Source organism: Salarias fasciatus, chromosome 7 (genome assembly GCF_902148845.1).
Source record: "Salarias fasciatus chromosome 7, fSalaFa1.1, whole genome shotgun sequence".
Lineage (NCBI taxonomy): Eukaryota > Metazoa > Chordata > Actinopteri > Blenniiformes > Blenniidae > Salarias > Salarias fasciatus.
Window position 1 is genome coordinate 1514132 of NC_043751.1, and position 14459 is coordinate 1528590.

Genomic DNA, 14459 nt, shown 5'->3' on the forward strand with positions numbered 1-14459 from the left:
AAATCAAAACAACAAACCACCACCTTTAGTCTCAGTGAAACTTATTTAGAGAAGTAATTTTCCAAATATTCACATCTGTGAGTCACAGTGAAGCTTCAGAAACTCCGAGGATCAGCAGAAATAAAAATACACGACAAGGACAGAGAAGCTGCTTTCAGGAGAAGGCTTCCTCTTTTTACAGTCAGTTTTCCTTTTTCATTATTCCAGTAACAAATATTGTTTAAACTATGGCTGATCTGTGGATCTGTGAGTCTGTGAGCTTCTTGACTGGAAGAGCTGTTTGATCCACCTGCATTAAAGCGTCTGGAGCTCAAACTGAAGGGGATTCGGTGTATTCCTGGTATCTTTTGGTCTCTTACGTTACAGCCGTGGTTGGACTGCAATACTCAATAAATACATATGTACAGATTAGTGCTGCCAATCAATTAAATAAGTTTAACTGATTAATCTCAAGTCTGATCGCAATTAATCATGATTCATTACATCATTTCTGAACTTGTAATCAACACACAAAATCACCAGTTTAAAGCAGAAAACTGTCTTTCTCTGACTCTTTTAACCTCAGTGGAGCAGTTTGTCATCAGAAAACACTAATGTGGAATTTGAACCATCCAGTATTTTAAAAGTTGACTTGCTGAAGGGAAGGCCAGGCCCTGTTTCTCTGTCAGTGTAGAACTTTCCAGAACGTCGACGCCACAGGAGAATGTTTGGAACATTTTAAGCTTCAGATGAAGAATCTGATGCTCAGAATTCAGACTGAACAGGAGGAGAAACTATGAAGTCTCAGAGACAGGAAATCACTTTCCTCTCATATTTCTGTTCTTTTAGCCAATTTCTAACCCTATCTCTGATTCTGTGATCAATTGCAATTTAAAAAAAAACATTGACAGCCCTCCATGAATTACTGTAACTGCGATTAAAGCTGACAGCACTGGTACACACACATTTATTGAAATGCTTCACATTGAGCCAGTTTTTTTGTCCTTGAAGTTAGCTTTCCATTGGGCGTGTCGCTCCATGGTGTGTTGGTTCCTGATGTGTTTATTGACTGTAAACTCTTTAAATTCTCCTCTGAACATTAAACTGTGTTGAAGAATATTGAAAACACTCTGGTGTTGTCAGAAGCTGCTGCTTCTGTTTGAGCTGTATGATCTGTGTTTGTGGAACCTGCTTCGGCTGAACTCATTCTGGAGCACATGCTGATGAGATCCTGTGTGTGTGTGTGTGTGTGTGTGTGTGTGTGTGTGTGTGTGTGTGTGTGTGTGTGTGTGTGTGTGTGTGTGCAGGCTGCTGGTCGGCGCGCCCTTCGAAGCCACCGGGAAGCAGCAGACGGGTGACGTGTACAAATGTCCTCTGGACACCGGGGACTCCGCCACCTGCGCCCGACTCAACCTGGGTGAGCCTCAAAGCATCGTGGGAAAGTCTGGAGCTGCGTTCTGCTCCTGAGTCTGGCTGGTCGACCTTCTGAATGAACTCTGGTCTGATTCCCGGCTGACTCGCTGTTCACCTGCTTCTCTCCCTCATGTCATCGTCTCAATGAAGGTTTCAGCTTTTATTTTGAAACCGGTCCATCATCTCCTGGTCTGTTGCTGAGGCCCTCATGAGGGATCCAAGCTGACGGTGTTTTTATTTCTTTTAAAGATGTGGCAGAAAGACGGGTTGTATAAAAAAGCTGTCTTGACTTGATTAATTCATGTATTTTTTTAAGTCGTTCCCATTTTTCCTGTCCCTCCTTTAGACAGGCTTAAAAAAAGTTGTAAATCAGAGTAAACCATAATGAAAACATTTAATTTCCTGCAGCTGAATAAGGAAGCAGAGAAATCTTTATCTGTCCTGTAGATTCTACTGAAAGACTGCAGCACAGACATCAAGAAACTCTAAAACCCTGACGGGACAAACATTTTCTGATATTTCTGTCTAATGTCGTGACCTTCCTGTAAATGTTGGGATCATTATAGTTTCTTCAGGGTTCCTGTAATTGGTTTGAATCATAAACACGTCTCTATGTTTGGCACCAGATTTCATGATATGCTAGAATCTCTGAGTCACAGATGAACAGTCAACCAGAGCATCCAAACCTATCATTCCAGTGGATTCGTCCAGCAGCTGAAGCTCCACATGCAGGAGTGTTTGAGGAGTTTTCGCTCTGGGAATATCCTGCTTCTCAGTGTGGATCACAGCTTTGGTTTTCCTTCAGTCAGAGAGGCAGAGCCTCTCTCTCCATAACTCTGTTTGTCTGGTGAACAGGGAGAGTTTCCCCAGAAAACGTCTCTGAGAGGAAAGACGGGATGCGGCTGGGCCTGACGCTGACCTCTAACCCCAGAGACAGCAGCTTTGTGGTGAGTTCCCCTTCAGTCGTTCATCCTTTACACCGTTTGATGAAGGACGTGAAGCTGGATGTGGTCCAGAAGGCGTCCGGTCCTGTGCTGAGTGTTCCCTGTTTCCTCTGCTGTCTTCATGTTGTCCCTGGGTGTGGGGCGGAGCCAGGCCTGCGGTCCGCTCTGGTCTCACGAGTGTGGAAGTTCTCTGTACAGCACAGGGATCTGCTCCAGAGTGGGCCGGAACTTCAGACACTCCAACATCATCGCCCCCGCCCTGCAGAGTAATGACCTCCACTAGTCCATCTGTCATCCATCCATCCATCCATCCATCCATCCATCAGTAATCCCTTCCATCTGTCATTCAGTGTTTTCCTCACTTCGTCCCTGTCTCCTCTGGTTCTTGTCCATCTTGCAGGATGCGAGACGTTCATGGACATCGTGATCGTCCTGGACGGCTCCAACTCCATCTATCCCTGGTACGAGGTCCAGGACTTCCTCATAAACGTCCTGCAAAAGTTCTACATGGGTCCAGGTCAGACACAGGTCAGTCTGTCTCCGTCCTGCAGAAGCCTCCACGGTGATCATGGCCTCAAAGCTGGGCTGTTATTGACCCTCTGTACTGATAGACATGTGCATTGCATTATGGCGTATGCCTGTACTGTCAGTGTGGATAGGGAATAGTTTATCAAGACTTGGTTTGGAGTCTGCCTGGGACGAACTGATGGATGGAGACTGAACATGGACAGACCTATGGCACTGTGCAGCTCTGCTTTAGCAGCTCAACCACCAAGGTTCAGAGCAGTTCCAAACGGGTCAGAGGTCATCTGGCTTCAGCTGAGAAGCTGTGTGTCTGCAGCCAGAGGCTGGTTTCCTGTCCTCCAGAATAATGGCATGTCTGGAATCGACATGGTGTTAATTTCTCAACTTAAATCATCCCTAACCCTCCCATAACTGGAAACAGACAGAAATAAATATCAGCTGTTGAAACTGGACCAGTTCTGCTGATCAGACGATGCTGATGTGTCGAGCGTCCCAGCTGAAACATCCTGAACAGCTCCGATGTGCCTCTAGGTGGACGAACGCTGTGGCCGTTTACTGCATGTCCTCGAGTAAACTCCCAGGAAAGAGTCTTATGAGGAGCAGAAACGTGACAAAGAGACAAACCACTGATCCGATCACCTCCTGCAGCGCTGTGCTCTCCCTGCTCTCCGTCATGCCCCGGTGTGCCTGGCTGCAGGTGGGGGTGGTCCAGTACGGGTCCACAGTGGTCCATGAGTTCAGCCTGGGGGAGTACCAGACGGTGGAGGACGTGGTGGAGGCCGCGAGGAGCATCAGCCAGAGGGGTGGGGAGGAGACCCGGACGGCGCTGGGCATCAACGTAGCAAGGTACCACGCCCCCGACCATCCAACCAGAGGAGGCTGCCTGTGATCCCAGCTGATCCAGACCGTCAGCGTGTCACATGACCTCTGCTACTGGCCGTTATTATCAGAGGACTTAATGCAGACTGTGTAGCCTCACTGGTGGCTCAGCTAGCTCAGAGGACCTGGTGGAGAACGGCTGGAACCGATGAAACCAGACCCCATCACAGACCAGAGCGTGAACTCAGCAGCATGTTCTCTGGACGACCTCTGACCCTGCAGGACGGAGGCCTTCAGGCGCGGCGGCCGGCCCGGAGCCCAGAAGGTGATGATCGTGATCACGGACGGTGAATCTCACGACAGTCCTCAGCTGGTGCAGGCCGTCACCGACAGCGAGCTGGACAACATCACCATGTACGCCATCGCTGTGAGTCCCTCGCTCGTCTGCCCTCTGACCCCGCCCCTCCTGTACCTGACCCCCGCCCCGCCTCACCCACCGCCGTCTCCACCCAAACAGCTTGTTCTTCCTGGTTCTGTCTCTCGTCCAGGTTTTGGGGTATTACAACCGCAGGGGAATCAACCCCGAGGCGTTCCTGAAGGAAATCAAATTCATCGCCAGCGACCCTGACGAGACGCACTTCTTCAACGTGACGGACGAGTCCGCGCTGAAGGACATCGTGGACGCTCTGGGAGAGAGGATCTTCTCCCTGGAGGGTCAGTGAGCAGCATGGCCCGCTCTGTGGCCACGCCCCCCGAAAGTGGGTCCACAGAGCGGAGGTCAGGTCCTTTCACACCACCAGTCAGTGGGTGCGTTTACATGCAGTCAATAACCCTTTCTTAACCAGAATATTAGCAATAACCCGGTTGCGCACAGCCATGTAAACACGTGCAAAAACCTGAATATGCTCATATTCTGGTTTTTAAAAACCTGAATATTACCCCTGGGTTACTCCTTTTCTAACCTGAATTTCTGGTCATATAAACGCGTATCGGAATATCCCGGTCGAAAGGGACATGGAATACTGCTCTGCGCATGTTCTACCTGCAAGGAATCTCGGTCATTTGAGTCCAGGAACTACTTGTGACACAGTTTAACTGCTACTAAGTAAATAAAATGTGCCAAAACGATCATTCAGTTCTTCTCTTTTACTGAAAAAAATGGTGCATCGCATTATTAAACATATTACCACGTCTCGCTGGCTTACTTTTTTTCTAACAACATGCAGAGAGAGCCTGCGGCGCCCTTCTTCCTCTGTGGTGTCTGTGTAAAATAAGGTTGAACATGCAAACAGCACACCTAGTGGCATAAAGTGCAAATGCAGTCATGGCGTCATCTGTGCTCCGCGGTTTGAAAGGGGATATCCCTGATCATGTAAACAGGAGTAACTCTGTCTGTTTAAGCATGTAAACGGGTTATTCCAAATGATTCAGAAACCGGAATATTGACCTTAACCTGAATATTGAGCGCATGTAAACGTAGTCAGTGTGTGTGTGTGTGTGTGTGTGTGTTCCGGGTCATTCATGCAGTCTGATGCTGGGTTGTCCTGCAGGTGTTCACTCTCAGGGCTGCCGGTTCGGGCTGCAGATGGCTCAGGCCGGATTCTCCTCGCATTTCGTCAAAGTGAGTGTTGGCGGCGTTTCTCCTTCAGGCACATTCATCGATCGTCTGTGGTTCAACATTCAGCAACAGGAGCAAACAAAAACGTCTCCGACAAATTCAGATCCAGTCTTCATTACTGGTCGGACTGAAGTACCAGTTTCGTTTTGCACACCACAGGTCACATCCTCCTGTCTTCAGCTGAACAAAGACTTCGACGCTTTCATTTTGTGACCAATTTATGCAGAAATCCAGCTGATTTCAAAGGGTTTTTTTTGTAATTATTTCTCAGTTATCTCGATTAGCATTCATTTCATGGTGACGTTCAGCAGTCGGTCGTCCATTAACTGAGACTTCCTGAAGCATGAAAATTCCGGTTGGAGTCACTTCAAGCCTAAACAGGCCAAACGAAAAGAAGACAGACGCTGTGAAAATGAGCAGGAAGGTAAATATTGGTGTTTCCAGTGAGGTGGAATTTGACTGAACTCCAGCGTCGGAGTGAGAACTGAAGCTGAAGACAGCTGAAGGGAACCCAGAGCAGCATTCACCTGCGAGAACAAACGGGACGCACAGATCAGTCATGCTCTGATCTCTGAGCTCAGAGGCAGAGCGTTTGGTCAGACCGCCTCCGTCCGTGCAGCCGTCGGCTCACAGGAGTCGCCCGGCGCTGAACCGTCGTCTGAATGCGGTTCAGAAGCGATCCGTCTCTCCAGACGGGTCTTCAGTGTGGATCAGCAGACGCCTGGAGCCGGCTGGAGCCGAAGCAGCAGCCAGCAAATGAAATATCGACAGACGGCGTCAAGCTGAACGGTCTGAAATATGACCAGTTAATCTCAGACTGGAACGCCGTCTGCCTGGGACATCGCTTCACTTCCTGTCCAGTTTTATGACTGGAAAAAACTCTGAAGAGCAGCTCAGAAGGTTCGTCCAAGACCAGGTCCACTTCCTAGGTCAACTCGTAGGGATTAAGACTTCTTCTGGATCCATCGCACAGCAGCAGTGAGACCTGCCCAGATCCAGAAAGACCTGGATCTGATCCAAGCAGACTGGAGCTCCAGATCTGAGCCAGACTTCCACCGACACTTGATCTGTATCCCGTCCAAACAACCCCCTTGTACACCCCGTCATCCCGGTCCGGGTTCTGGAACCATGGAAGGCAGAGTCTCCCCGAACAGAACCTAGAACCTAGACCCAGAACAGAACCTGGAAACCAGACCCTGAATAGGACCTGGGACCCAGACCTCAAACAGGTACTGGGAACCAGACCCTGAATAGGACCTGCAACCCAAACCCTGAACAGATAAAGAGAAACACGACGAAAAACCTTCACAAACCGTCGTAACTGAATAAATGATTTTTATCAAACAAAATAAACATTTTTCATCCATAGATAAAAGTAAGGAAAACATTTAAACTCAACAAATCTTCATTTAACTTGAAACAAAAACAGGATCAACAACAAAAACAGTCAAATTAGATCAATCTCCAACAACATGGATAACAGAGATTCATCCTCTGTTCTAACCACTGTGATGATGTTTCATTCAAAGGTTTAATACAGAAAAAATTCAACCAAAACAAAGATAACTTTCATTTGCTCATGTTAAAGAATTCTCTGTATTCCCAGTTTTCCAGCTGTTTATCCAGCGTTACATGGCTGCAGTGTTATGAAGTCACCTGGATGAGCCTGTTTCCGTTTCAGCCTCTTCAGTTTGACGTGAACAAACCTGCTGTTTTATTTTAGCACATCTCTGTGAAAGCCGGTTTATTTCCTGGTTTTAGCGTGTCGCTGACCGTGGTGCCACAGCTTGAAGGCCGGTCTGACGGAGCTGTCCGTGGTTTCCCCTCAGGACGGAGTCCTGCTGGGAGCAGTGGGCGCCTACGACTGGAACGGCGCCGTGCTCAAACAGACCAGACAGGGGAAGGTGGTTCCCCCGGAGTCCTCCTACCAGGACGAGTTTCCCGACGAGCTGAAGGACCACGCTGCCTACCTGGGTAACCGTAAAGATACAGGGTGGATACTGACAGGATGTGGCTGGAAAGAGGGTTTTTTTTGTTTGTTTCGAAGCAAATTTTTCAGGTCAGATAAGATGTTTATGCTTCAACTCAAAGAGTTATTAAAGGGAAGAATCCATGACCTGTTGATGCTGTGTGTGTATGTGTGTGTGTGTGTGTGTGTGTGCATGTTGCAGGTTACTCTGTGGGCTCCATCATTTCACCCAGAGGCTCTCAGCTCTACGTAGCCGGAGCGCCGAGGTTCAACCACACCGGGAAGGTCATCGTCTTCACCATGAAAAACACCGGAGACCTGACCGTGCTGCAGGCGCTGCTGGGAGAGCAGGTCTCACACACACACACACACACACACACACACACACACACACACACACACACACACACACACACACACACACACACACACAATTATGTGTTGTGTTTTGTTTGTATACTGTGTGTGTGTGTGTGTGTGTGTGTGTGTGTGTTGCTGTTAACTGCTGAAGTCGTCCTGATTCTCTGCTTCTTCTCCTTTTGTCTGAATGTCAGGAGACTGACTCGCTGCTCCATCTTGTGTCATAAACTGGTATTACATGGCTAAAAAAATTATTACGCACTCCTCTGTGTTTTACCTGAATTTTGTTGGAAGATTGACAAGGATGGATAAAAAGAGTTAATATTTTCAACTCAATATTTCAAAATAAAAGCACACTATGGACTAACAATTACAAAATCCGCTGACATTTTAGCACTTGGATTCTGTTTTTTCCTGCCGCTACAGAAGCTAAAACGTTGTGTTTGGCCCTCGTGTTTGCAGATCGGGTCGTACTTTGGCAGCGTCTTGCTGTCGATGGACATAGACGGCGATGAGAAGACGGACTGCCTCCTGGTGGCAGCGCCCATGTACTACAGCCAGGGCTGGGAGAGAGGGAAGGTCTACGTCTACTCCGTCAGCTCACAGGTAGGATGGAGACTGTGAAGTGGCTCAAGGTTCAAAGGTCGCCATTCTGCTGCTTTCCAAGATGTGTTCCACTGGAAAAGGTGAATCAGTAAAAACAACTGTAAGAAACAGACTCTGTTTGGTCTCTTTGGAATGTCATTCATCACAAAATCTATGCAGGACATGAATTTATCTAATATTGGCTAAAAGAACAGCTATTCCTGTAACTCGCTGAATGCTATCTGCTTGTTTTTATGGTTTCCCTCTCCAGACATCGTTCGTCCTGCAGGGGGCGCTGGAGATAACAGACCAATCTCAGAACTCCCGTCTGGGTTCTGCACTGGCTCAGATACCCGACATGAACGGGGACGGCTTCAGGGAGCTGGCGGTGGGAGCGCCGCTGGAAGATGACCACCAGGGGGCGGTCTACATATTCTTTGGCCGGGGTAAAGCTATTCAGCCACAACATAGACAGGTAGGTAGGACCTGATCAGGAAGAACGAAAAAAATAATTTAAACGTTACCATCAAATCAAGTCTGTCAGTAAAACAGTTTCCTGTCTGACATCCACCGTCTGAACCACTTCCTGGTTCGGCCCGGTGCTGACAGAGTTTTTCTTTTCCTTGTCTGGTTTTCTGTACCATTAATCATCTATGCTAGAATGAATTCTAGATAAATTAAACACTAGAATTCAAGGTCATCTCTCGGCCCCTGTAGGAATCTGGATCATCCTGAAGCCTGACTGCTACGATTTCCAGGCAGTAGTGAAAGTGACAGCTGCTGTTTTCAATGTGACAGCGAAACTGGGAAAATAACGTTCTGTTGTCGGCTTTCACATTATATCACAAATGAGATTATGTTGATGTTACCATGGCAACATATCAAACAATGTAGAAAACATACTGCTGGTGAAAGAGAGAACCTTAGCTCCTGATGTGGAAGAGAGAGGCCGATCGCCGCACTTCTCGTCACTGTGTGCTGCCCTGTGTTCTCCGTTCTGCAAAGTCGTTTGTGACGATTTGTTGCCTGAGAATGCTGAGTAGTGTTGGCATTAAAGAGCGTGGCGTCCTCCACAGCGTCTGTCTGCAGCCGACGCCTCTGCAGGGCTGCAGTACTTCGGCCAGAGCGTTCACGGCGTTCTGGACGTGAACGGAGACGGGCTGGTGGACCTGGCAGTGGGAGCCCTGGGAGCTGCCGTCGTCGTCTGGTCAGTGACTCCTCATGCGGACTTCGAATTGCTCTACACAGGAAGTCCGGTGCTCAGGTTCACTGCTCCGCTCGCTGTAGGTCGCGACCTGTGGTCTGGATTCAAGCCAACTTGACTTTTGAACCGGAGAAGGTCAACATGTTTAACAAGGACTGCCAGCGGGGAGGGAAGGAGGCCACCTGCATGTCCGCCATCGTCTGTCTGACCCTGGCCTCCAGCGCCAGGAGCACGGGTGGTGTCGGTAGGTGGAGCATGCTCCTGGATGTTTCATCTGAGCCGCACGGCTGTGATTCTGATCTTTGACATGTGGACAGCAGGCTGGGAACGCTACGCCGACTTCTGTCTGGTTTCACGAAGATTTTATGGTTGAATTGTTTAATAACGCTCTGACTTCCTCAACCCATCATGACGGCTGTCGATGAGGCTTTGACCAAAACACCGCTGGAGATAGTTTCACTTCTGAAATGGTTTCAGAGGAATGCTGGGCCTGCTTCGGCTAAATGAAGGGGAACATGTTGAAGTGTGTACATTATAAAAGCTGTGCAGTTTCCCAGCTGTGCGTACCCAGATGTTTTGGTGGGTTTTTTCTGTGCTTCAGAACACAGAAAGTGTCGCCGTGTTTTCCTGGCTGGTAGAATCTCCTCTTATGACTTTGTAAAGCTGTGTCTGTTTAATGGCTTCCAGATTTGCGGGCTCGCTGCATGGAAACCTCAGTGAGACGCTAACCCGAGCCAGCTGCTGGTAGAGTGTGTCACTGCTCCCCTGGCACTCCCCGACTCCCCCCAGCTCCCCCCGACTCCCCCCAGCTCCCCCCGACTCCCCCCAGCTCCCCCCGACTCCCCCCAGCTCCCCCCGACTACCCCCAGCTCCCCCCGACTACCCCATCACTCCAGCCTCACACCGTCATTCCTCCTCTCCTCCTGTCTGTCAGCTCCTCTCTCACACACTCATCACCACAAACACACACTCACATGGAGTCAGAGTCCTGACGAGTGTTTGGACGGGTTAGGGTTAGGTTGGGGTCATGGTTATCGGCTTAGGGTTACATTAAGGCTACATCATTGTTAGGATATGTTTAGAGTTGGCTTTATAGGGTTAGAGTTATATTGTTTATGGTTAGGGTTATGGGATTGGGGTTAGGATAGGGTTATGGAGTTGGGGTTAGGTTTGGGTTATGGGGTTAGGTTAGTGTTGGGGTTAGGTTAGGGTTATGGAGTTGGGGTTAGGTTAGGGTTATGGGGTTGGGGTTAGGTTAGGGTTATGGGGTTGGGGTTAGGTTAGAGTTAGAGGGTTGGGGTTAGGTTAGAGTTAGAGGGTTGGGGTTAGGTTAGGGTTATGGGGTTGGGGTTAGGTTAGGGTTATGGGGTTAGAGGGTTGGGTCCAGGTTCCTCAGCACATCGACGGCAGCGTCAGGAACTGGCTCCATCAGGCTGTGTGTCATTGTCTGAACACACTCTGAATTCAGGCTTCGTTTCCTGCCTCCATCTCTGATGCTGCTGCCACGTCCACAGCTCCAGAGCGCCGGCATGACGGCCTTCCTGCGGACCCTGCTGCAGCGGCGACGGATGATTTGTGCTTCCTGCTCTCAGAAGCTGGCAGCGCCTTGATGATGTTATTTGTTTGTTGTGGTTCTTTCTCTCTCGTCACTGTCGTCTCGATACAGGCAGCTGCTCTCCTCTCCGCTGCCAAATCAGATCTCATTTTACCGCCAGTACATTCCAAACAACACGCACTCTTCATTTTTATGGCGTCGTTCATGGAAATACTTACTAGGTGAAAGTTTTCCAATCCTGACGTTTCAGAAACTCTCTCAGAACCTGGAGTATTTGGACACAGCTTGTAGTGAAGGTCACGGCACTTCCTCTGGCTTCCTCGGTGGTGTTAGCGTTCCCATTGTGCTGCTCAGTGCATGCGTGAGTGTGTGTGTGTGTGTGAGAGAGAGAACATAACTCCCCCTGCTGGTGGCTCAGGTGTGTGGTACAGCCTGGTGCTGGACGAGAAGCGCTTCCCGCCGCGGGCGGTCCTGGACGAGCCGCACCGACAGCAGCCGCGAGCGCTGCTGCTGCAGGCCGGGGACAGCCGGTGCCAACGGCTGGGCTTCACTGTGCAGGTCAGACAGCACACACACACACACACACACACACACACACACACAATTCTGTGTGAAAACTTCACTTGTGCAGGACAACACGGACTATGGGCGACCCATTGCGGTTGCCATGGAGACGGGGCTGCAGAACGCAGACGGCGGACCGGTGCTGGACCCGGATTGGCCAACCAGCCTGAGGACCGAGGTGAAGTCTCGTCTGTCCTGGAGACGCTGAAGGCTGGACTCTTTGCTAGATGAAACCCGACAGCGTGGCGAACGTGAGAGGCTCTGCTGCAATGCCACGACTCTCTGCTCTCCTGCTGCAGCTCCTCTTCTGGAACGGCTGTGAGCAGGAGGACGACTGCCAGCCCGACCTGGTCCTCAGCAGCTCCGCCGACCTGCCGGACGTCCGGTCAGTCGGCGGCTCGGCGCCCGGTGTCGGTGCGGCGCTCGCTCGCTCTCACGCCGCTCGCTCGACCCTCTGCCCGCAGGACGTTCTGCGGCCCGGGAGGAACGGCGTCCGGCTCCGTCTGCAGCCGTCTGCATTCCGCTGGGGACGCGACGCACGTGGTGGAGTCCCGGCGGAGGAGGCTGATGGTGTTCTCCCGCCTGCAGAACGCGGGCGACAACGCGTACGGCCCCGCCATCCACCTCTCCTTCTCCTCCAACCTGCTCTTCTCCAGCGTCGGGGTCAAGGTGCGCAAAGCCTCCGGCGGAGTCTGACTCGGTCTGCGGTGACCCTTTGACCCCACAGGACGCCTCTCTCTGCCCCTCCCCCACAGGGCCTGTCAGACATCTACATTGAGTGTGACTCTGAAGACAGGCTGGCCGGCCAGAGGCTCTGCAACCTCAGCGTTCCCTTCATGAAGTCTGGAGCCCAGGTGGGTGAGAAGAGAACGTCACACTGTTTGAAGTTTGCTTTGCTTGAGTTCCTTTTTTTCAAAATGCAAAAAAAAAAAATGGAAAAGCAAAATAAGAATAAAACAGTTAAATGAATAAAATAAGTACCGACATTTACTGTCTAAGTTACATATGAAGGAAAACGAGCAGGAAGCACTAAAAAAGAAAAAATATTCTGAGACTTTTTGTTTGTAATCAAGCACCTGGAAAACACAAGAATTGTAGAAAACTTGTAAAGTAAATTTAAGAAAAGTCCAACTGATTTGTTTGACCATTAGTGAAAGATGTAATTGTGAAGGTCAAAGGTCAGACATGAGTTGGGTATTCAGTGGCAGTGAGGCTGCAGACGGCCGAGCAGGAGCTTGGCCTGCTGATGGAGCTGATGGAGCTGATGGAGCTGATGGAGCTGATGGAGCGTTGCTTCATTCATCCCCACCTGGGAAGCTCCAGATGATGAGAGCGACTGACGGGAGCAGCGTCGACTCGGGTCGTGACCCCGACGAGTCTCGCTGTAAACATGGCGCCACGCTGCCAGCCCCCCAGCAACGCCAGTCTGCTGCTCCACACCCACACACCCACACACTCACACACTCACACACTCACACACACACAGCGGCTTCACCTGCAGGGCGCCTGACCCGGCTCTGCTCCTCCGTCCAGGTGGACTTCCGCCTGGAGTTTGAGTTCAGCCGCTCCGTCTTCCTGGATCACGTCCAGGTGGTGATCACAGCCAGCAGGTGAGTCCAGGAGGGACAGCCAGAACCTTCTGAATGGAAGAGGTTCAGGCGGACGCCACGCGTTGTCCAGCACTGCTGGAGGTTTGATGAAAGCTCTGAGGCAGACTGGAGAGATCTGAACCGACGCAGCAGATTCAGTCTGGATCCGTCTGATGGATCCAGACTGAATCTGCTGCGTTAAGAGAACCAGACTGCCTGAGCTCACCTCCTGCAGTGGGAAGCAGCTCCCTGAAGAAAGCAGCACACACGGCTGTGCCTTGCTCATGGGGCAGGGCGAAGGGGAGTTTGAAGGAAGCGCCCCCTGCTGGAGCGCCTCTGCTATTAGGCTGAGAGCGAACTGCAGAGCAAACATCTGCCGAACAGCTGGACATCAGGGTGCAGTTAGGAAGGTAACACACACCACCGTCCCTGAAGCTTACACACTGTGTGTGTGTGTGTGTGTGTGTGTGTGTGTGTGTGTGTGTGTGTGTGTGTGTGTGTGTGTATCAGTCAAGGACAGGAGAAATACCTGGATGACAACACCAACGATCTCTTCCTCCCTTTGAAATATCAGGCTGATCTGCTCTTCAACAGGTGACACACACACACACACACACACACACACACACACACACACACACACACACACACACACACACACACACACACACTGGCGTTGTGCTGTAACATGTGACCTTCATCAGTAAACCTGCTGCTGCTCTGTTCTTCCTGAATGTTGGGACCTGGCTCTCCGGCGGCCAGAGGCTCGGGGCCCCCCGGGTTCCGGATCAGTCCGGACATGGAGGAGTCAGACGCCGGCTCCACCAGCTTCAGCCTCACCTACTCTGTGAGTTCAACACACACCGTTTCCACACACGCTCCCAGACGTCCAGACAGGAAACAGAAACACCGAAACCCTCCCGGGCAGGGCGGAGGGAGCATCATGCTGCCGGGCTGCGCCGCCGGACCCGGGTCCACACCGGAGCCTCAGAACCTCAGACCGTCCTCTGTGCTGTGAGCAGGTCCTGAACCTGGGCATGTGGCCGGTGCAGGACATCCGGTTCCGGGCGGACATCAGCGCGGTGACGAGGAGGGGGAACCAGCTGGTGAACATCACCGACTTCAGCCTGCAGCAGGTGGACGCTCCGCTCCCAGCATGCATCTGTGGTATTGCTCACATGGCCACTGGCAGGCGCTGATGCTAACACAGGGTGGTCTTCCAGGGCAGGCCGGGCGTCTCCGGTCAGGAGGGGGCGGCCCACTGCGTCCTGCCTGCCTGGGACCCGCCGGGCGCCGTCTCTCCGGAGGACCTGTCCCTCCTGCCTCAGCTGGTGA

At 51.0% G+C, this 14459-nt stretch overlaps 1 protein-coding gene across 1 annotated transcript in view; it reads left to right on the plus strand.

The window, feature by feature from the left end:
• The window catches only part of itga11b (integrin, alpha 11b), a 29744-nt gene that overhangs the window by 13186 nt on the left and 2099 nt on the right, over positions 1 to 14459 (plus strand). The window contains exons 3-26 of the mRNA XM_030096345.1: positions 1287 to 1396; positions 2248 to 2339; positions 2488 to 2602; positions 2737 to 2864; positions 3559 to 3707; positions 3963 to 4107; positions 4229 to 4394; positions 5231 to 5301; positions 7128 to 7272; positions 7470 to 7618; positions 8090 to 8233; positions 8484 to 8687; positions 9289 to 9419; positions 9500 to 9651; positions 11390 to 11529; positions 11603 to 11713; positions 11835 to 11920; positions 12000 to 12204; positions 12291 to 12389; positions 13069 to 13145; positions 13635 to 13718; positions 13887 to 13971; positions 14147 to 14260; positions 14348 to 14455. Of these exons, the coding sequence (XP_029952205.1) occupies positions 1287 to 1396; positions 2248 to 2339; positions 2488 to 2602; positions 2737 to 2864; positions 3559 to 3707; positions 3963 to 4107; positions 4229 to 4394; positions 5231 to 5301; positions 7128 to 7272; positions 7470 to 7618; positions 8090 to 8233; positions 8484 to 8687; positions 9289 to 9419; positions 9500 to 9651; positions 11390 to 11529; positions 11603 to 11713; positions 11835 to 11920; positions 12000 to 12204; positions 12291 to 12389; positions 13069 to 13145; positions 13635 to 13718; positions 13887 to 13971; positions 14147 to 14260; positions 14348 to 14455 (3010 nt within the window). The remainder of the gene's footprint in view (positions 1 to 1286; positions 1397 to 2247; positions 2340 to 2487; positions 2603 to 2736; positions 2865 to 3558; positions 3708 to 3962; positions 4108 to 4228; positions 4395 to 5230; positions 5302 to 7127; positions 7273 to 7469; positions 7619 to 8089; positions 8234 to 8483; positions 8688 to 9288; positions 9420 to 9499; positions 9652 to 11389; positions 11530 to 11602; positions 11714 to 11834; positions 11921 to 11999; positions 12205 to 12290; positions 12390 to 13068; positions 13146 to 13634; positions 13719 to 13886; positions 13972 to 14146; positions 14261 to 14347; positions 14456 to 14459) is intronic.